The 23,809-nt window shown below is 45.5% G+C and overlaps 1 protein-coding gene across 1 annotated transcript in view; it reads left to right on the forward strand.

Annotated features, from left to right (window-relative positions):
* The window catches only part of ppef1 (protein phosphatase, EF-hand calcium binding domain 1), a 151,671-nt gene that overhangs the window by 81,397 nt on the left and 46,465 nt on the right, over positions 1 to 23,809 (forward strand). The window contains exons 12-13 of the mRNA XM_063052536.1: positions 7,806 to 7,969; positions 9,564 to 9,648. Of these exons, the coding sequence (XP_062908606.1) occupies positions 7,806 to 7,969; positions 9,564 to 9,648 (249 nt within the window). The remainder of the gene's footprint in view (positions 1 to 7,805; positions 7,970 to 9,563; positions 9,649 to 23,809) is intronic.

The raw sequence follows: 23,809 nt of genomic DNA on the forward strand, positions 1-23,809 counted from the left end.
TCAGTGGTTGGTAAGTTGATGGAAAAGATCCTGAGAGGCAGTATTTATGAATATTTGGAGAGGCACAATATGATTAGGAATAGTCAGCATAGCTTTGTCAAAGGCAGGTCATGTCTTACGAGCCTGATTCAATTTTTTGAGGATGTGACTAAACACATTGATGAAGATAGAGCCATAGATGTAGTGTATACAGATTTCAGCAAGGCATTTGATAAGATACCCCATGTAAGGCTTAATAAGAAAGTAAGGAGGCATAGGATCCAAGGGGACATTGCTTTGTGGATCCAGAATCGGCTTGCCCACAGAAGGCAAAGAGTGGTTGTAGACGGATCATATTCTGCATGGAGGCCGGTGACCAGTGGTGTGCCTCAGGGATCTGTTCTGGAACCCTTACTCTTTGTGATTTTTATAAATGACCTGCATGAGGAAGTGGAGGGATGGGTTGGTAAATTTGCTGATGACACAAAGGTTAGGGGTGTTGTGGATAGTGTGGAGGGTTGTCAGAGGTTACAGCAGGACATTGATAGGATGCAAAACTGGGCTGAGAAGTGGCAAATGGAGTTCAACCCAGATAAGTGTGAGGTGATTCATTTTGGTAGGTCAAATATGATGGCAGAATATAGTATTAATGGACAGACTCTTGGCAGTGTGGAGGATCAGAGGGATCTTGGGGTCTGAGTCCATAGGACACTCAAAGCTGCTACGCAGGTTGACTGTGTGGTTAAGAAGGCATACGGTGTATTGGCCTTCATCAATTGTGGGTTTGAGGTTAAGAGCCGAGAGGTAATGTTGCAGCCATATAGGACCCTGGTCAGACCCCACCTGGAGTACTGTGCTCAGTTCTGGTCGCCTCACTACAGGAAGGATGTGGAAACTATAGAAAAGGTGCAGAGGAGATTTACAAGGATGTTGCCTGGATTGGGGAGCATGCCTTGAAAATAGGTTGAGTGAACTTGGCCTTTTCTCCATGGAGCGATGGAGGATGAGAGGTGACCTGATAGAGGTGTACAAGATAATGAGAGGCACTGATCGTGTGGATAGTCCGAGGCTTTTTCCCAGGGCTGAAATGGCTAGCACGAGAGGGCATAGTTTTAAGGTGCTTGGAAGTAGGTACAGAGGAGATGCCAGGGGTAAGTTTTTTGCGCAGAGACTGGTGAGTGCGTAGAATGGGCCGCCGGTGGCAGTTGTGGAGGCAGAAACGATAGAGACTTTTAAGAGACTCCTGGATGGATACATGAAGCTTAGAAAAATAGAGGGCTGTGGGTAAGCTGAGGTAGTTCTAAGGTAAGGACATGTTGGGCACAGCTTTGTGGGCTGAAGGGCCTGTATTGTGCTGTAGGTTTTCTATGTTTCTAAGACTGTTGATTATACTCCAACTGTGGACTGGTTAGAGTCTAATAAAGGCTCAGCATTATCTCCTTGCTTTTATATTCTATCCCCCTTGAAATAAATGCCAACATTGCATTTGCCTTCTTTACCACAGACTTAATCTGTAAATTAACCAGCTGGGAGTCTTGCACGAGGATTCCTAAGTCCCTCTGCACCTCTAATGTTTGAATTTTCTCCCCATTTAGTCTGCACTATTGTTCCTTTTACCAAAATGCATTATCATACATTTCCCAACACTCTGTTCCGTCTACCACTTTTTTGCCCATTCTTCCAATTTGTCTAAGTCATTGCTTTCTCAGCATTACGTACCCCTCCACCTACTTCCTATCATCTGCAAACTTTACCATCAGTTCCATTATCCGAATCACTGACAAACAAAGTGATAAGTAGCAGTCCCAATACGACCCCTGAGGAACACCACTAGTCACCAGCAGCCAACCAGAAAGTGCCCCTTTTATTTCCATGCTGCCTCCTGCCTGTCAGCCTTTCTGCTATCCCTGCTAGTATCTTTCCTGTAATGGCATAGGGTTTTATCTTGTTAAACAGCCTCATGTGTGGCACCTTATCAAATGCCTTTGAAAATCCAAGTAAATGACATCCACTTCCTCTCCTTTGTCCACCCTGCTTGTTACTTCCTCAAGAACTCTAACAGATTTGTCAGGCAAGATTTCCCTTTCAGAAACCATGCTGATTTTGACTTATTTTATCCTTAGTCTCCAAATACTCCAAAACCTCATCCTTAATAATAGACTCCAACACTTTCCCAACCTCAGAAGTTAGGCTTACTGGCCTGTAATTTTCTTTCTTTGCCTTCCTCTCTTCTTGAAGAGTGGAGTGACATTTGCAATCGTCCAGTCCTCCAGGACACGCCAGAATCAAGTGATTCTTGAAAGATCATGACCAATGTATTAGTTATCTCTTCAGCAACCTCTCTCAGGACTCTGGGATGTAGTCCATCTGGTCCAAGTGATTTATCTACCTCAAGACCTTTGCATTTAGAACTTAGAACATAGAAATCTACAGCACATTACAGGCACTTCAGTCCACAATGTTGTGTCGACTATGTAGCCTACTCTAGAAACTACTAGAATTTCCCTACCGCATAGCGCTCCGTTTTTCTTAGCTCCAGGTACCTATCTGAGTCTCTTAAAATACCCTCTTGTATCCGCCTCCACCACCATCGCTGGCAATGCATTCCACACACCTACCACTCTCTGTGTGGAAAAACTTACCCCTGACATCTCCTCTGTACCTATTTCCAAGCACCTTAAAACTGTGCCCTCTCATATTAGCCATTTCAGCCCTGGGAAAAAGCCTCTGACTATCCACACAATCAATGCCTCTCATCATCTTATACACCTCTCATCCTCCGATGCTCCAAGGAGAAAAGGCCAAGTTCACTCAACCTATTCTCATAAGGCATGCTCTCCAATACAGGCAACATCCTTGTAAATCTGCTATAGTATCTACATCCTTCCTGTGGTGAGGTGACCAGAACCGAACACAGTGCTCCAAGTAGGGTCTGACCAAGTTCTGATATAGCTCTTGGCTCTTGAACTCAGTCCCATGGTTGATGAACGCCAAAACGCCATACACCTTCTTAACAACACTGTCAACCTGTGCAGTAGCTTTGAGTGTCCTATAGAAATGGATCCCAAGATCTCTCTGATCTTCCACGCTGCCAACAGTCTTACCATTAATATTATATTCTCTGTCCAAATTTGACCTGCCAAAATAAACCACTTCACACTTATCTGGGTTGAACTCTATCTACCACTTCTCAGCCCAGTTTTGCATCCTATTGATGTCCTGCTGTAACCTCTGACAACCCTCCAGACTATCCACAACACCCTCAACTTTTGTGTCATCAGCAAGATTACTAACCCACCCTTCTACTACTTCATCCAGGTAATTTATAAAAATCACAAAGAGGAGAGGTCCCAGAACAGATCCCTGTGGAACACCACTAATCACCAACCTCCATGCAGAATGCAAACCATCTGTGGGCAACCCAATTCTGGATCCACAAAGCAAGGTCTCCTTGGATCCCATGCTTCCTCCTTACTTTCTGAATGAGCCTCACATGGAAACCTTATCAAATGCCTTCCTGAAAGCCATATACACTACATCCACTGTTCTACCTTGGTCTATGTGTTTTGTTATCCTCAAAGAATTCAATTAGGTTCGTAAGCCACGACCTGCCCTTGACAAACCCATGCTGAACATCCCTAATCAGATTAGGGACTGTTAGGTGGTTTGTAATATGGCCCCATTAACGTGATCATACCTTTCTTATTTCTCAGTTCCACCTATAACACTTCACTAGTCGAGTTCTCCAGTTTAAAGTGGAGGTTGATAGGTTCTTGATTAGTCAGGGTGTCAAAGATGGCAGGAGAATGGGAATGAAAGAGAAAATGCATCAACAATGATGGAATGGTGGAACACAAGATGGGCTGAATGGCCTGATCGATTCCTAAATCTTATTGTCTGATGGTCCTTTCTTGTAAGATCGGATTCTATGTGTATTTGTAATGACGTAAAACAATGAGTTGTGATCTCTATTTACAAAATGTCCATCCACTGTCAGCTGTATCACCTGGCTTGGCTCATTTCCCAAAACCAAGCCCAGTATGGACTCTCCTCAAACTGTTTCAAGAACCCCTCTTGGTAATTGAAGAAATTCTCCCCCATCTAAGCCACTTATATTCAGGAATTTTCAGTCAATAGTGGGGAAGTTACTGAGCCAGCAATAACAACCCTGTTGATTTTTCACCTTTCCATAATCTATCTGCATATCCATTCCTCCACCTCACAGTGGCTATTGGGCATCATATTGTACCATCCCATCAGTGTAATTGCACTAATCTTGTTTCTGGGCTCCACTCAAATTGCGTCTGTGAGTACTGCTTTGAGATTCTCTCTGATCAGTATTGAAATCCTACACTTCTCTTCACCCCTCTCCATCATGCCTAGAACAATAAAACCTAGGGAACACTGAGCTGCCAGTCCTATCCCTCTCCTGCAGCCAGGTCTTTAATGGCAATAACGTCATACTTCCATGTACTGATCCAGGCTCTAAGTTAATTCTCCTTACCCACAATTGTCATACATTGAAATAAACAATGTATGCCTGTCTATTCCACTAGTTTATTAGCTTTCTCCTTACTGGCCTTTCTATTCCACTAGTTTATTAGCTTTCTCCTTACTGGCCTTTCTTTCAATCCCACTTGTCATATCATGTTTCTTGGCCTCCTGCTCTGGCTTCCACCCCACAGCCATTTTAGTTTAAACTCTCTAGTAGCACAAGCAAAATTAGAGCAAGGACATTGATACCCCTCCAGTTCAGATGCAAACCATCTTGTTTGTACAAGTCCCGGAAGAGAGCCCATTCATCCATGAATTGAAAGCCCTCCTTCCTGTACCAGCGACTTACCCACATATTATACTAGGAACCTCACTAGCATATTGCACAGATAGAAATCCTGAGAAGTCTTGCTTTTTAACTTTTGACCTTGCTCCCTTAAATGCTTTTGTAGGACTTCATCTCTGCTCCTGCTCATGTCATTGGTATCCGGCTGCTTGACCTCGTCACTCAATGTCCTCTATTCACAGCAAGACATCCTTGACCCGAGCACCAGGGAGCATCACACCATCCAGGAGCCTTGACTGTGGCTAAGGAATCACTTACGGTATCTGCACACCTTCCATTGGGTCCTCTATCTGCATCATTCTGCCTGACTCGTCCTTCCCTTTGCCTCAGAGCCAGGCACGATACCACTAACTCAGCCACTGCTCCTGGCCTCGGAGGGGTCGTCCCCACGTCATTATACCAAAGAGCCTTTTAGGGTGAGGATGGCCACAGAGGAATCCTGCTCTGTCTGCCTGCTCCTGGTAGTCATCTGTAGCTTGCAACTTAGATGTGACCGCCTCATTAGACCCTCATCTGTGACACCCTCTGCCTGCCAGGTAATCCTGAGTACAGTCAACCGCAGTTTGTCGGGAGCTGCAGCTGGCTGCAAGTCCCATAGGTGTAGACACAAGGGAGACCATGAGGTTGCCTGGCTTCCCACATCCTGCAGGAAGGGCATTCCTCTGCCATGACTGCCATCCTGTCCACACTATCATCGGTCTGCACAGGGAGAGTGCATTTGGTAGTCCTCTTATATCGAGCTGCAGCACATGTACAGAGACTGTTCTATGCTGTTAGGTTATGGTACCGAGAATACCTCAAACAGTCTTTGTTCAGATGAGTATTAGCTAAGGTTGCAGCAGGGACACTTCAGTTTTTGGTGGGATAGACCTGTCAGATTGATGATCCATGTAATTGGGAGTGCTGATTAGATGATTCACTTGAATAGGGAGACTGCGTGTTTCTACTGGGTAGTGGAGATCCCGAAGACACTCAAGCTGTGGCTCTGCTAGTCTGGAGAGGGGAAAAGACATCTCCCTATGCTCCAGAGTACCACCTACAGCTCTAAGAGGAGGCTGTGAAGCAACCCTGAGAGGATGAGGGAATGAATGCCTGGAAAAGAGAGCAGAGTGAAAGCAGGCGACTGTCTGGGCAGGATGGTGTAGTGAGGTGCAGTGCTGGGGGCAATGCACTGGCACCACTACAGGGGAGAGTCTGGGCAGCACCTATCTGAAGAAGAGTGCTTGACTATTGGGTCAACTCATGCAAAGGTTGTGTGACCAAGAACCTGATGAAATCTATGGATCCAGTGAGTGCAGTGGAACTGTGGAAAAATTATACCAATTGGTTGTGTTTCGATTGTGGGAATATTTTCCCACTGCAGTTGAGAGAGACTAGAACTGATGTGTGTGGAATGAGCTGCAGGTGGATGTGATTTCTGTTTCAATATTGCATAAGTACATGGATGGGAGAGGAATGGAGGGCTAGGGTTGAGGAACAAACCAGTGGGACTGGGCAGAACAAGCTTCAGCATGGCCTACGGCCTGTTTCTGTGCTCTATGACTCTATGTTTAACTGAGTATAATTAGTTTATAATGTATGTTTTTCTTATATAATGCTGTGTGCCTGTGATGCTGTTGCAAGTATTTAATGCGCACATACAAACTCAACTTTTATTTTGGACCAACACACAAGGAACTCAGTAGGTCAGACAGCTCCTATGGAGAGAAATGGACAGTTGATAGCAACATAGAAAGCCTACAGCACAATACAGGCCCTTTGGTGCACAATGCTGTGCCGAACATGTGCTTACTTTGGAAATTACCTAGGATTACCCATAGCTCTCTATTTTTCTGAGTTCCATTTACCTAACCAGGAGTCTCTTAAAAGAGCCGATCATATCCGCCTCCACCATCGTCACCAGCAGCCCATTCCACGCACTCACCACTCTCTGCGTAAAAAACTTACCTCTGACATCTCCTCTGTACCTACTTCCAAGCACCTTAAAACTGTGCCCTCTTGTGTTAGCCATTTCAGCCCTGGGAAAACGTTTTGGGTCAGGACTCTTGCTGGACTGAGAGGCACTAGAGGTGAGGCAAGTGCTGGTAAGTGAGGAAGGGTTTGAAGTACATAGAGGAAGAGAGAGCTGAAAAGGTGATAGGGGCTGGGAGGTAATGGGTGGAGGCAACAGAAGGTTGAAGATGATGGAAGGTAAGGTGAGGCCCATGCAAGAGATGATATAGTGGTTCTTGCTGAAGGTGAGGATATGGTCAAAAATGAAACCAGGGCATGAAGAGCCTGACTACAGTCTTCCCAGTAACTAGCACGAGGGGTATCTGAGGAGTAGTCAATGAATGAGAGAGAGATTAGGGGCAAAGATTTATCCTGGAGCAATGGAATTGCTGGATAATTGAGCTTGGTTCCAGTGACTCATTGAGTCGTACAGCATGGGAAAAGATCTTTCTGTCCATCTCCTCTGTGCTGAGCAAGGTGCCCATCGAAGCTAGTCTCAGTTTACTGCCCATTGGCCCTTATCCTTCTAAATCTTTTCAATACACACACTTATCCAAATGTCTCTTAAATGTCCTTTTGTACTTGCCTCAAGTATTTTCTCTGGCAGCTCATGCCACGCAAGGACCATCCAGTTTTCTTTCTTTTCCTGGGATAAAAGGCTCTGTCTATACCCCTCATGATTTATATTCCTCTAGAAGGTCACCACTCAGTCTGGTACATGCCAAGGAATAAAGCCCTAGCCTGCACAGCCTCCCTCTATAACTCAGGCCATTGAATCCTGATGACATTCTTGCAAATCTTCCCTGCACACCTTCCTCATCCATCCTCCAAGTCATCCTTCAGGTTAACAACATTCCTTAATCCAGAGGATGAGTTGGAAATGGCTGAGGACGGTGCTGTCAACCTTGTTGAAGGCAGCTGAAGTACTTCAAACTTGACAACGGGACTTTAAGCAAAATCTTCATCCTATTATCTTCCATGTGTCATTTTCTAGGGAAGATTTCACTCGGTCAGTGGGCCTTGGCTGTGGATTCTGTACTCCATCTGAACCTGCCTTGGAGGACCATACGGCCTCGGCTGGTACGGACCAGTGCTGACGGCACTGTGGATTACCTCTCAACCTTTGAGTGTTTTCAGACTGAGCACCCCATGAAAGAGGTAAAATAGAAGACAATGAACAGAATTTGACATTCTAGTACCTAACATTGTGAGAGTGCACATTATAAATAAGCCTTATATATTGAAGCTCAGAAAGTCAGCTTCATTGAGCCATTGGGTGGCAGGGGTCTTGATTGCAAATACAAAGTTCAGTTAGGCTCTCACTACTCTAGTCAGACTTTTTTTTTACTAATTTTGTATTGCAACACCAACAAATTACATTCAATACAACTAATTGCCAATTACATTTTGATTGTTTAACCCAGCCACACCCCAACCTTCATCACCATCCCCCTCCACCCCTTTCTCCCCCCTCTCTTGCTCCACCAACCAACTGAATAGTAGTGCATACACAGACAAAGCATTCCTATTTTAACAAAAGATCTTTTAAGTTAGATATCAAATTTATCCACATTAAGATTATGTTTGGTCGTGCATCATTTACTCTCACTGATGAAAGTTCCAGGTAAGAAATATCCAAAAAGCTCTGAAGCCAGTGAGTATTTGAAATATCATGGGGAGGTTTCCAACACTGGACTACAATCTTCTCAGCTGCAGTCAGGCTTTGCGTGTTTTTTCTGTAAGGGAAAGGTGGGAGTCATCATTTAGAAGACGTACAGCAGGGTCCATTGGTAATTGTACCCCCGTTAGTTCTAGTCAGACTTCCTACTAAGTAGGCAGCAAGGACATTGGGATTCAGTACTGGGCATATGCACAGCGGCTGATGATGGCAATTATTTTCGAATCTTGCTCCGACACCAACCCTATCAATTAACTTGTCCTCATTAAGCTAATGCCAAATGTTAATCACACATTGAATAGCTTCTGCTTGTGCTGCAATGGATACTGAGGAAGCAGATGGCTGGCGAAAATGATTTGTTTGCCCATAGAGCCTCTTTTGGGAGTACCAGCTTTTATTGTCCCTCCTGAATTATCCCTGAAGAGGCAGTTAGGATTAAACCACATTGGTGTGTCTCAAATCATTCCAAGTAAGGAGAGCAGATTCCTTCACTGGAGGGTGTGGGTGAACCAGTTGTGATTCTGACAATCCAGTAGCTTGAATACAGATACTGAGATGAACAATTTGTGTGCATTTCCAAGCAAAGATTTGCAGTTACCGGTATATTCCCCAGATGCCTTGGCTTAGGCTTGAGTTGTCTGTTGGGATGGCTGGTGTAAAACTCCAGGTGGTTGCTGCTTTTCTTTACTACTATGGTAAGCCTGGGCATGTTGCTTTACAAGGAAAAGGACTGGCAGCTCACTATTCCACTCCATTGAGAATAAGCCTCTACATCAACAGAAAGCCAATTACCCAGTAAATGTCCTCCAGGTTATGGCAAGTTTCCATTCATAAATGGAACATTTTGCAAGGTGGAAATGTGGCTGTGAAGAGTTCCCATCCAAAGGAAGATGCCTGTAGCCCCACAGCGACCAGCAAAGACAGCCTACTATATCCCAAACCCTTGCTCATACAGATGGACTGTACACAGTTTGTAATCTGGGAAGCAACTGTACTTCCTGAGTTGTAGTGAATGTGCTTGAAACATTGATGTTGAATTGATTTAACTCATTGATTTACTACTTTGATATGTAGGTTCAACCAATCCTGATTGAAGCCATGTACAGGCATCGTGCAGACCTGGAAATCATTTTTGGAATAATTGATAAGGATCATTCAGGTAAACTGAAGCAACCCTTCTTAATGTTCATATTTGAAATTAATTCATCAAATTAATCTTGTCTCAGATTGTTTCAAGATTGTGCTGGTATAGAAAGTCTCCTCCCTCTCCCTTGAGATTTTTGCTCTTTATATGCCCTCATTTTGGTTTTTACGCTATCTTTGACTTCCCTTGTCAGCCACAGTTGCATCAACCTGCCTTTGGAATATTTCTTCTTTGGGATGGAACAATCCTGCAGCTTCCGAATTTCTCCCAGAAACTCCAGCCATTGCTTCTCTGCTGTTATTCCGAATTCGGCCAGCTCCTCTCTCATGTCTCTGAAACTCTCTTTACTTCATTATAATATGGATACATGTGATTTTAGCATCTCCCTCTGAAATTTCAGGGTGAATTCTATCACATTATGATCACAGCCATCATTTCTGACTCTGAATATATGAGCCTTTGTCTTACACTTGTTCTTCACACACCAACCTACTGCCTTCTACTGTGCCTTTGTCTGGTTTATTATTTATTGTAATGCCTGCATTGTTTTGTGTACTTTATGCAGTCCTGGGTAAGTCTGTAGTCTAGTGTAGTTTTTGTGTTGTTTTACGTAGTTCAGTGTAGATTTTGTATTGCTTCATGTAGCACCATGGTCCTGAAAAATGATGTTTTCTTTTTACTGTGTACTGTACCAGCAGTTATGGTCGAAATGGCAATAAAAAGTGACTTGTCTTGACATACTGATTCAGAGTGTTAGATTTCTATCAGTGAGGATCTTTGCAAACTCATTTCTCTGTTGCTTTGTCTTCAATAGATGCTTTATCACCACAAAATTTTAAATTTTTTATGTTGTGCCTTTCTAAATTTCTGCAACCAGCCTGCTGAATATTCACAATTACCTTCAATTTTCAGTTCATCGTCATAGATCTTTGCTTGTTTCACCATCAGCATATCACTAGGTGGCATATATTCACTCCAACACTGTCGAATCCACTCTTTCAATACACAATCGAGATCTTCATTTTTCAATTTATGCTGCGCTTTTCTATTTTTCATTAACTTCTGTTCATTACATATGCGAGGTCACTTCTGAAAATTGTGTTGTGCAGAGACCTAGGCACCAACTGGGAACCTTCCCAAAGCTTTATGGAATTTTCCATTTATGAGATCATGTCAGTGCTCAAAAAATGTTTGAGCATTGGAATTTCGGATAAGGGGTACTCAACCTGTGCTGAGTAATGAACCTGCTCCAGTGACGGATCTCTTGGTTTTGGAGAGAGTGACAACTACTCTGACTTTTACCATAACCATGGACAAGAATAGGAACAGGTGAAATGAGTAAGTATTTAATTGTTGGAAGGCTAATTACAATGGTGTTAGTGAGGTAATAGAACAAGCTAATGTCCTGGAACATGTTGAGGTTAAGAAAGAGGCAATATTGGAGTTACTAAACAACATTAGAATAGAAATGTCTCCATGGCAAAATAGGAAGGAAGGGAAGAGATTGTGGAGATTCTGATAATGATCTTTATATTCTCCCTGGCCATTGGAGCACAGGTTGAGGATCCCTGCATTCATCAGAGTTGGAGTGAACATAACAGTATGCTGATCATGAAACAGTCTGAAAAGTGGAAGTAATTGTGAATATTTAGCAGACAGATTGCAGAAATTTAAGAAAAGGCACAGTATTAAATTTTTGACAATTTGTGGTGATAAAGCATCTGCTGATCACAAAGCAGCAGAGAAATCCATTGATGAGTTTACCAAGACGGTTGCTGATCTGTTTTTTGCTTCCCAAACTTGTGTGATTTCTTCTTTCTCCTGACAAAATGTTCCACGACTCTTTTCAACCCCTCCACACATTCCCCTGTCTCACTGGGACAAACCAATCTTCAACTTCCCCTTTCTCACAGGAACAAACCTATCCTCACCTTCGCCTTTCTCACTGGGACAAACTTATCTTCACATTCCCCTGTCTTACTGTGACAAACTTATCTTCACCTTTCCCTGTCTCACTGGAACAAAGCTATATTCACCTTCCCCTGTCTGACTGGAACATACCTATCTTCACCTTCCCCTGTCTCACTGGGACAAACCTATCTTCACCTTTCCATGTCTCACTGGGACAAACCTATCTTCACCTTCCCCTCTCTCACTAGCATAAACGTATCTTCACCTTCCCCTGTCTCACTGGGACAAACCTATCTTCACCTTGCCCTGTCTCACTGGAACAAACCTATCTTCACCTTCCCCTCTCTCACTGCGACAAACCTATCTTCACCTTCCCATGTCTCACTGGGGCAAACCTATCTTCAACTTCCCCTGTCTCACTGGGACAAACCTATCTTCACCTTCCCATGTCTCACTGGGGCAAACCTATCTTCAACTTCCCCTGTCTCACTGGGACAAACCTATCTTCACCTTCCCCTGTCTCACTGGAACAAACCTATCTTCACCTTCCCCTGTCTCACTGGAACAAACCTATCTTCAACTTCCCCTGTCTCACTGGAACAAACCTATCTTCACCTTCCCATGTCTCACTGGGGCAAACCTATCTTCAACTTCCCCTGTCTCACTGGGACAAACCTATCTTCACCTTTCCATGTCTCACTGGGACAAACCTATCTTCACCTTGCCCTGTCTCACTAGCATAAACGTATCTTCACCTTCCCCTGTCTCACTGGGACAAACCTATCTTCACCTTGCCCTCTCTCACTGCGACAAACCTATCTTCACCTTCCCATGTCTCACTGGGGCAAACCTATCTTCAACTTCCCCTGTCTCACTGGGACAAACCTATCTTCACCTTCCCATGTCTCACTGGGGCAAACCTATCTTCAACTTCCCCTGTCTCACTGGGGCAAACCTATCTTCACCTTCCCCTGTCTCACTGGAACAAACCTATCTTCAACTTCCCCTGTCTCACTGGAACAAACCTATCTTCACCTTCCCCTGTCTCACTGGGGCAAACCTATCTTCAACTTCCCCTGTCTCACTGGGACAAACCTATCTTCACCTTCCCCTGTCTCACTGGAACAAACCTATCTTCAAATTCCCCTGTCTCACTGGAACAAACCTATCTTCACCTTTCTCAGTCTCACTGGGACAGACCTATCTTCACCATTCCCTGTCTCCCTAGGACAAACCTAACTTCACCTTCCCATGTCTCACTGGAACACTGAAGGCTTTGTGTGTCAATGCAAGGAGCATTCGTAACAAGGTGGATGAATTAAAAGTGCAGATTGTTATTAATGATTATGATATAGTTGGGATCACAGAGACATGGCTCCAGGTTGACCAAGGATGGGAGCTCAACATTCAGGGATATTCAATATTCAGGAGGGATAGACATGAAAGAAAAGGAGGTGGGGTGGTGTTGCTGGTTAGAGAGGAGATTAACGCAAAAGAAAGGAAGGACATAAGCCGGGAAGATGTGGAATCGATATGGGTAGAGCTGCATAACACTAAGGGGCAGGAAACGCTGGTGGGAGTTGTGTACAGGCCACCTAACAGTAGGTTGGGGATGGTATTAAACAGGAAATTAGAAATGTGTGCAATAAAGGAACAGCAGTTATAATGGGTGACTTCAATCTACATGTAGATTGGGTGAACCAAATTGGTAAGGGTGCTGAGGAAGAGGATTTCTTGGAATGTATGCGGTATTGTTTTTTGAACCAACATGTCGAGGAACCAACTAGAGAGCAGGCTATTCTAGACTGGGTATTGTGCAATGACGAAGGGTTAATTAGCAATCTTGTCTTGAGAGGCCCCTTGGGTAAGAGTGACCATAATATGGTGGAATTCTTCATTAAGATGGAGAGTGACATAGTTAATTCAGAAACAAAGGTTCTGAACTTAAGGGTAACTTTGAAGGTATGAGACGTGAATTAGCTAAGATAGACCGGCAAATGACACTAAAAGGGTTGACGGTGGACATGCAATGGCAAGCATTTAAAGATCGCATGGATGAACGACAACAATTGTTCATCCCAGTTTGGCAAAAGAATAAATCAAGGAAGGTAGTGCACCCATGGCTGACAAGGGAAATTAGGGATAGTATCAATTCCAAAGAAGAAGCATACAAAGTAGCCAGAAAAAGTGGTTCACCTGAGGACTGGGAGAAATTCAGAATTCAGCAGAGGAGGACAAAGGGCTTAATTAGGAAGAGGAAAAAAGATTATGAGAGAAAACTGGCAGGGAATATAAAAACTGACTGTAAAAGCTTTTATAGATATGTGAAAAGAAAAAGATTGGTTCAGACAAATGTAGGTCCCCTACAGACAGAAACAGGTGAATTGATTATGGGGAGCAAGGACATGGCAGACCAATTGAATAATTACTTTGGTTCTGTCTTCACTAAGGAGGACATAAATAATCTTCTGGAAATAGGGGACAGAGGGTCCAGTGAGATGGAGGAACTGAGGGAAATACATGTTAGTAGGGTTGTGGTGTTAGGTAAATTGAAGGGATTAAAGGCAGGTAAATCCCCAGGGCCAGATGGTCTGCATCCCAGAGTGCTTAAGGAAGTAGCCCAAGAAATAGTGGATGCATTAATGATAATTTTTCAAAACTCTTTAGATTCTGGACTAGTTCCTGAGGATTGGAGGGTGGCTAATGTATCCCCACTTTTTAAAAAAGGAGGGAGAGAGAAACCAGGGAATTATAGCCGAACATCGGTGGTGGGGAAACTGCTAGAGTCAGTTATCAAAGATGTGATAACAGCACATTTGGAAAGCGGTGAAATCATCGGACAAAGTCAGCATAGATTTGTGAAAGGAAAATCATATCTGATGAATCTCACAGAATCTTTTGAGGATGTAACTAGTAGAGTGGATAGGGGAGAACCAGTGGATGCGGTATATTTGGATTTTCAAAAGGCTTTTGACAAGGTCCCACACAGGAGATTAGTGTGCAAACTTAAAGCACACGGTATTGGGGGTAAGGTATTGATGTGGATGGAGAATTGGTTGGCAGACAGGAAGCAAAGAGTGGGAATAAATGGGACCTTTTCAGAACGGCAGGCAGTGACTAGTGGGGTACCGCAAAGCTCAGTGCTGGGACCCCAGTTGTTTACAATATATATTAATGACTTGGATGAGGGAATTAAATGCAGCATCTCCAAGTTTGCTGATGACACGAAGCTGGGCGGCAGTGTTAGCTGTGAGGAGGATGCGAAGAGGATGCAGGGTGACTTGGATAGGTTAGGTGAGTGGGCAAATTCATGGCAGATGCAATTTAATGTGGATAAATGTGAAGTTATCCACTTTGGTGGCAAAAACAGGAAAACAGATTATTATCTGAATGGTGGCCGATTAGGAAAAGGGGAGGTGCAACGAGACCTGGGTGTTATTACACACCAGTCATTGAAAGTGGGCATGCAGGTACAGCAGGCGGTGAAAAAGGCGAATGGTATGCGGCAAGAGGATTCGAGTACAGGAGTAGGGAGGTACTACTGCAGTTGTACAAGGCCTTGGTAAGACCACACCTGGAGTATTGTGTGCAGTTTTAGTCCCCTAATCTGAGGAAAGACATCCTTGCCATAGAGGGAGTACAAAGAAGGTTCACCAGATTGATTCCTGGGATGGCAGGACTTTCATATGATGAAAGACTGGATGAACTAGGATTATATTCTTTGGAATTTAGAAGATTGAGGGGGGATCTGATTGAAACGTATAAAATCCTAAAGGGATTGGACAGGCTAGATGCAGGAAGATTGCTCCCAATGTTGGGGAAGTCCAGAACGAGGGATCACAGTTTGAGGATAAAGGGGAAGCCTTTTAGGACCGAGATTAGGAAAAACTTCTTCACACAGAGAGTGGTGAATCTGTGGAATTCTCTGCCACAGGAAACAGTTGAGGCCAGTTCATTGGCTATATTTAAGAGGGAGTTGGATATGGCCCTTGTGGCTAAAGGGATCAGTGGGTATGGAGGGAAGGCTGGTGCAGCATTCTGAGTTGGATGATCAGCCATGATCATACTGAATGGCGGTGCAGGCTCGAAGGGCCGAATGGCCAACTCCTGCACCTATTTTCTATGTTTCTATGTTTTTAACATACCTATCTTCACCTTCCCAAGTCTCAGTGGGAAAAACCTATCTTCACCTTCCCTTACCTCGCTGGAACATACATATCTTCACCTTCCCCTGTCTCACTGGGACAAACCTATCTTCACCTATCCCTGTCTCACTGGAACAAACCTATCTTCACCTTCCCCTGTCGCACTGTGACAAAACTATCTTCACCTTCCCCTGTCGCACTGGGGCAAACCTATCTTCACATTTCCCTATCGCACTGGACAAACCTATCTTCAGATTCCCCTGACAAACTTATCTTCACCTTTCCCTGTCCCACTGGAACATACCTATCTTCACCTTTCCCTGTCTCACTGGGACAAACCTATCTTCAGCTTCCCCTGACAAACCTATCTTCACCTTTCCCTGTCTCACTGGGACAAACCTCTCTTCACCTTCGGCTGTCTCACTGGAAGATACCTATCCTCAGCTTTCCCTGTATCACTGGGACAAACCTATCTTCACTTTCCCCTGTCTCACTGGAACAAACCTATCTTCACCTTCCCCTGTCTGACTGCGACAAACCTGTCTTCAGCTTCCCCTGTCCCACTGAGACAAACCTATTTTCACCTTTCCCTGTCTGACTGGGACATACCTATCTTCACCTTCCCCTGTCTCACTGGTACAAACCTATATTCACCTTCTCCTGTCTCACTGGGACAAACCTATATTCACCTTCCCCTGTCTACTGGAACAAACCTATCTTCACTTTCCCGTGTCTCACTGGGACAAACCTAACTTCACCTTCCCCAGTCTCAATGCGGCAAACTTAACTTCAGCATCCCCCGTCTCATTAGGACAAACCTATCTTCACCTTTCCCTGTCTCACTAAGACAAACCTATCTTCACCTTTCCCACTCTCACTGGGACAAACCTGTCTTCACCTTCCTCTGTGTCACTGGAGCATGCCTATCTTCATCTTCCCCTTTCTCACTGGGACAAACCTATCTTCACCTTCCCATGTCTCACTGGGACAAACCTATCTTCACCTTCCCCTGTCTCACTGGGACTAACCTATGCTCACCTTCCCGTCTCATGGGGCCAAACCTATCTTCACCTTTCCCAGTCTCACTGGGACAAACCTATCTTCACTTTCAACTCTCTCACTGCGTCAAACCTATCTTCACCTTCCCCTGTCTCACGCAGACAAACCTATCTTCACCTTCCCCTCTCTCACTGGAACATACCTATCTTCACCTTCCCCTATCTCACTGTGACAAACCTATCTTCACCTCTCCCTGTCTCACTGGGACAGGCCGATCTTCACCTATTCCTGTCTCACTGGGTCAAACCTATCTTACCGGGACAAGCCTATCTTACCTTCCCCTGTCTCACTAGGACAAACCTATCTTCATCTTTCCCTGTCTCACTGGGACAAACGTATCTTCACATTTCCCCATGTCACTGGGATAAACCTATCTTCACCTTCCCCGGTCTCCCTGCGACAAACCGGTCTTCAGCTTCCCCTGTCACACTGAGACAAACCTATCTTCACCTTTCCCTGTCTCACTGGGACAAGTATCACTTCACCTTCCGCTGTCTCACTTAGAGAAACCTATCTTCACCTTTCCCACTCTCACTGGGACAAACCTGTCTTCAGCTTGCACTGTCCCACTGAGACAAACCTATCTTCACCTTCCCGTGTCTCACTCGGACAAAACTAACTTCACCTTCCCCAGTCGCAATGGGACAAACCTATCTTCACCTTTCCCTGTCTCATGGCCACAAACCTATCTTCACCTTCACCTGTCTCACGGGAAAAACCTAACTTCACCTTCCCCTGTCTCACTGGGACAAACCTATCTTCACCTTTCCCTGTCTCACTGGGACAAACCTATCTTCAGATTTCCCTGACAAACCTCTCTTCACCTTCCGCTGTCTCACTGGGACAAACCTACCTTCACTTTCCCCTGTCTGACTGCGACAAACCTGTCTTCACCTTCCCCTGTCTCACTGGGACAAACCTATATTCACCTTCCCCTGTCTCACTGGGACAAACCTATATTCACCTTCCCCTGTCTCACTGGAAGAAACCTATCTTCACATTCCCGTATCTCGCTGGGACAAACCTAACTTCACCTTCCCCAGTCGCAATGCGGCAAACTTAACTTCAGCATCCCCCGTCTCATTAGGACAAACCTATCTTCACCTTTCCCACTCTCACTGGGACAAACCTGTCTTCAACTTCCCCTGTGTCACTGGAACATGCCTATCTTCAACTTCCCCTTTCTCACTGGGACAAACCTATCTTCACCTTCCCCTGTCTCACTAGGACAAACCTATCTTCACCTTCCCCTGTCTCACTGGGACTAACCTATCTTCACCTTCCCCTGTCTCACTGGGACTAACCTATGCTCACCTTCCCCTGTCTCATGGGGCCAAACCTATATTCACCTTCCCCTGTCTCACTGGGCGAAACCTATCTTCAACTTTTCCTGACTCACGGGGGCAAACCTATCTTCACCTTCCCCTGACAAACCTATCTTCACCTTCCCCTCTCTCACTGGAACATACCTATCTTCACTTTCCCCTGTCTCACTGTGACAAACCTATCCACCTTTCCCTGTCTCTCTGGGACAGGCCGATCTTCACCTATCCCTGTCTCACTGGGTCAAACCTATCTTCACATTTCCCCATGTCACTGGGACAAACCTATCTTCACCTTCCCCTGTCTCACTGGGACTAACCTATGCTCACCTTCCCCTGTCTCATGGGGCCAAACCTATATTCACCTTCCCCTGTCTCACTGGGTCAAACCTATCTTACCTTCCCCTGTCTCACTAGGACAAACCTATCTTCACCTTTCCCTGTCTCACTGGGACAAACCTATCTTCACATTTCCCCATGTCACTGGGACAAACCTATCTTCACCTTTCCCTGTCCCACTGAGACAAACCTATCTTCACCTTTCCCTGTCTCACTGTGACAAACTTAACTTCAGCTTCCCCCGTCTCATTAGGACAAACCTATCTTCACCTTCCCCTGTCTCACTGTGACAAACCTATTATAACCTTTCCCTGTCTCACTGGAACATACTTATCTTCACCTTCCCCTGTCTCACTGTGACAAACCTATCTTCACCTTTCCCTGTCTCACTGGGACAGGCCGATCTTCACCTATCCCTGTCTCACTGGGTCAAACCTATCTTCACATTACCCCGTCTCAGTGGGACAAACCTATCTTCACCTTCCCCTGTCTCCCTGCGACAAACCTGTCTTCAGCTTCCCCTGTCCCACTGAGACAAACCTATCTTCACCTTTCCCTGTCTCACTGGGACAAACATCTCTTCACCTTCCGCTGTCTCACTTAGAGAAACCTATCCTCACCTTTCCCTGTATCACTGGGACAAACCTATCTTCACCTGCCCCTGTCTCACTGGGACAAACCTATATTCACCTTCCCCTGTCTCACTCGGAGAAATCTATATTCACCTTCCCCTGTCTCACTGGGACAAACCTATCTTCACCTTCCCATGTCTCACTGGGACAAACCTATCTTCACCTTCCCCTGTCTCACTGGGACTAACCTATGCTCACCTTCCCGTCTCATGGGGCCAAACCTATCTTCACCTTTCCCAGTCTCACTGGGACAAACCTATCTTCACTTTCAACTCTCTCACTGCGTCAAACCTATCTTCACCTTCCCCTGTCTCACGCAGACAAACCTATCTTCACCTTCCCCTCTCTCACTGGAACATACCTATCTTCACCTTCCCCTATCTCACTGTGACAAACCTATCTTCATCTTTCCCTGTCTCACTGGGACAAACGTATCTTCACATTTCCCCATGTCACTGGGATAAACCTATCTTCACCTTCCCCGGTCTCCCTGCGACAAACCGGTCTTCAGCTTCCCCTGTCACACTGAGACAAACCTATCTTCACCTTTCCCTGTCTCACTGGGACAAGCATCACTTCACCTTCCGCTGTCTCACTTAGAGAAACCTATCTTCACCTTTCCCACTCTCACTGGGACAAACCTGTCTTCAGCTTGCACTGTCCCACTGAGACAAACCTATCTTCACCTTCCCGTGTCTCACTCGGACAAAACTAACTTCACCTTCCCCAGTCGCAATGGGACAAACCTATCTTCACCTTTCCCTGTCTCATGGCCACAAACCTATCTTCACCTTCACCTGTCTCACGGGAAAAACCTAACTTCACCTTCCCCTGTCTCACTGGGACAAACCTATCTTCACCTTTCCCTGTCTCACTGGGACAGTCCTATCTTCACCTTTCCCTGTCTCACTATGACAAACCTATCTTCAGATTTCCCTGACAAACCTCTCTTCACCTTCCGCTGTCTCACTGGAAGATACCTATCCTCAACTTTCCCTGTATCACTGGGACAAACCTATCTTCACCTTCCCCTGTCTCACTGGGACAAACCTACCTTCACTTTCCCCTGTCTGACTGCGACAAACCTGTCTTCAGCTTCCCCTGTCCCACTGAGACAAACCTATCTTCACCTTCCCCTGTCTCACTGGGACAAACCTATATTCACCTTCCCCTGTCTCACTGGGACAAACCTATATTCACCTTCCCCTGTCTCACTGGAAGAAACCTATCTTCACATTCCCGTATCTCGCTGGGACAAACCTAACTTCACCTTCCCCAGTCGCAATGCGGCAAACTTAACTTCAGCATCCCCCGTCTCATTAGGACAAACCTATCTTCACCTTTCCCACTCTCACTGGGACAAACCTGTCTTCAACTTCCCCTGTGTCACTGGAACATGCCTATCTTCAACTTCCCCTTTCTCACTGGGACAAACCTATCTTCACCTTCCCCTGTCTCACTGGGTCAAACCTATCTTCACATTTCCCCATGTCACTGGGACAAACCTATCTTCACCTTCCCCTGTCTCACTGGGACTAACCTATATTCACCTTCCCCTGTCTCACTGGGACAAACCTATATTCACCTTCCCCTGTCTCACTGGAAGAAACCTATCTTCACATTCCCGTATCTCGCTGGGACAAACCTAACTTCACCTTCCCCAGTCGCAATGCGGCAAACTTAACTTCAGCATCCCCCGTCTCATTAGGACAAACCTATCTTCACCTTTCCCACTCTCACTGGGACAAACCTGTCTTCAACTTCCCCTGTGTCACTGGAACATGCCTATCTTCAACTTCCCCTTTCTCACTGGGACAAACCTATCTTCACCTTCCCCTGTCTCACTGGGTCAAACCTATCTTCACATTTCCCCATGTCACTGGGACAAACCTATCTTCACCTTCCCCTGTCTCACTGGGACTAACCTATGCTCACCTTCCCCTGTCTCATGGGGCCAAACCTATATTCACCTTCCCCTGTCTCACTGGGTCAAACCTATCTTACCTTCCCCTGTCTCACTAGGACAAACCTATCTTCACCTTTCCCTGTCTCACTGGGACAAACCTATCTTCACATTTCCCCATGTCACTGGGACAAACCTATCTTCACCTTTCCCTGTCCCACTGAGACAAACCTATCTTCACCTTTCCCTGTCTCACTGTGACAAACTTAACTTCAGCTTCCCCCGTCTCATTAGGACAAACCTATCTTCACCTTCCCCTGTCTCACTGTGACAAACCTATTATAACCTTTCCCTGTCTCACTGGAACATACTTATCTTCACCTTCCCCTGTCTCACTGTGACAAACCTATCTTCACCTTTCCCTGTCTCACTGGGACAGGCCGATCTTCACCTATCCCTGTCTCACTGGGTCAAACCTATCTTCACATTACCCCGTCTCAGTGGGACAAACCTATCTTCACCTTCCCCTGTCTCCCTGCGACAAACCTGTCTTCAGCTTCCCCTGTCCCACTGAGACAAACCTATCTTCACCTTTCCCTGTCTCACTGGGACAAACATCTCTTCACCTTCCGCTGTCTCACTTAGAGAAACCTATCCTCACCTTTCCCTGTATCACTGGGACAAACCTATCTTCACCTTCCCCTCTCTCACTAGCACAAAGCTATCTTCACCTTCCCATGTCTCACTCAAACAATCCTATCTTCAGTTTCCCTTGTCTCACTGCAAAAAACCTATCTTCACCTTCACCTGTCTCACTGGAACATCCTATCTTCACCTTTCCCTGTCTCACAGGACAGGCCTATCTTCACCTTCCCCTGTCTCACTGGGACAAAGCTATCTTCACCTTCCCCTTTCTTACTGGGACAAACCTACCTTCACCTGCCCCTGTCTCACTGTGACAATCCTATCTTCACCATCCCGTCTCACCAGGACAAACCTAAATTCATCTTCCCCGTCTCACGGTGACAAACCTATCTTCACCTTCCCCTCTCTCACTTCGACAAACCTATCCTCACCTTCCCCTGTTTCACTAGGACAAACCTATCTTCACATTTCCCTGTCTCACTGGGACAACCCTATCTTCAGCTTCCCCCTTCTTACTGGTACAAACCTAACTTAACCTTCCCGTGTCTCACTAGGACAAACCTAACTTCACCTTCCCCAGTCTCAATGGGGCAAACTTAACCTCAGCTTCCCCCGTGTCATTAGGACAAACCTATCTTCACCTTTCCCTGTCTCACTAAGACAAACCTATCTTCACCTTTCCCTGTCTCACTGGGACAAACCTATCTTCACATTTCCCAGCCTAACTGCGACAAAACTATCTTCACCTTCCCCTGTCTCACAAAGACAAAGCTATCATCCCCATCTCCTGTCTCACTGAGACAAACCTATTTTAACCTTTCCCTGTCTCACTAAGACAAACCTATCTTCACCTTTCCCTGTCTCACTGGGAAAATCCTATCTTCACCTTCCCCAGTCTCACCGGGACAAACTTATCTTCAGCTTCTCCCGTGTCTCTGGGACAAACCTGTCTTCTGCTTCCCCAGTTTCATTGCGACAAACCTATCTTCACCTTCCCCTAATGTCACAGGAACATACCTATCTTCATCTTCCCCTTTCTCACTGGGTCAAACCTATCTTCACCTTTCCCTTCTTACTGGAAGAAACCTATATTCCACTTCCCCTGTCTCATGGTGCCAAACATATATTCACCTTCCCTTGACTCACTGGAACATACCTATCCTTACATTTCCCTGTATCATTGGAACAATCCTATCTTCACTTTCCTCTGTCTCACTGGGTCAAACCTCTCTTCACCTTCCCCTATCTCACTGCAACAAACCTATCTTCACCTTCCCCTCTCTCACTTCGACAAACCTGTCCTCACCTTCCCCTGTTTCACAGGACAAACCTATCTTCACCTTTCCTTGTCTCACTTGGACAACCCTATCTTTACATTTCCCTGTCTCACTGGGACAACCCTATCTTCACCTTCCCCTTTCTTACTGGGACAAACCTACCTTAACCTTCCCGTGTCTCACTAGGACAAACCTAACTTCACCTTCCCCAGTCTCAATGGGGCAAACTTAACCTCAGCTTCCCCCGTCTCATTAGGACAAACCTATCTTCACCTTTCCCTGTCTCACTAAGACAAACCTATCTTCACCTTTCCCTGTCTCACTGGGACAGGGCTATCTTCACCTATCCATGTCTCACTGGGACAAACCTATCTTCACATTTCCCAGCCTAACTGCGACAAAACTATCTTCACCTTCCCCTGTCTCACAAAGACAAAGCTATCATCACCATCTCCTGTCTCACTGAGACAAACCTATTTTAACCTTTCCCTGTCTCACTAAGATAATCCTATCTTCACCTTTCCCTGTCTCACTGGGAAAATCCTATCTTCACCTTCCCCTTTCTTACTGGGACAAACCTACCTTAACCTTCCCGTGTCTCACTAGGACAAACCTAACTTCACCTTCCCCAGTCTCAATGGGGCAAACTTAACCTCAGCTTCCCCCGTCTCATTAGGACAAACCTATCTTCACCTTTCCCTGTCTCACTAAGACAAACCTATCTTCACCTTTCCCTGTCTCACTGGGACAGGGCTATCTTCACCTATCCATGTCTCACTGGGACAAACCTATCTTCACATTTCCCAGCCTAACTGCGTCAAACCTATCTTCACCTTCCCCTGTCTCACGCAGACAAACCTATCTTCACCTTCCCCTCTCTCACTGGAACATACCTATCTTCACCTTCCCCTATCTCACTGTGACAAACCTATCTTCATCTTTC

This window comes from Mobula hypostoma, chromosome 6 (assembly GCF_963921235.1).
Source record: "Mobula hypostoma chromosome 6, sMobHyp1.1, whole genome shotgun sequence".
NCBI lineage: Eukaryota > Metazoa > Chordata > Chondrichthyes > Myliobatiformes > Myliobatidae > Mobula > Mobula hypostoma.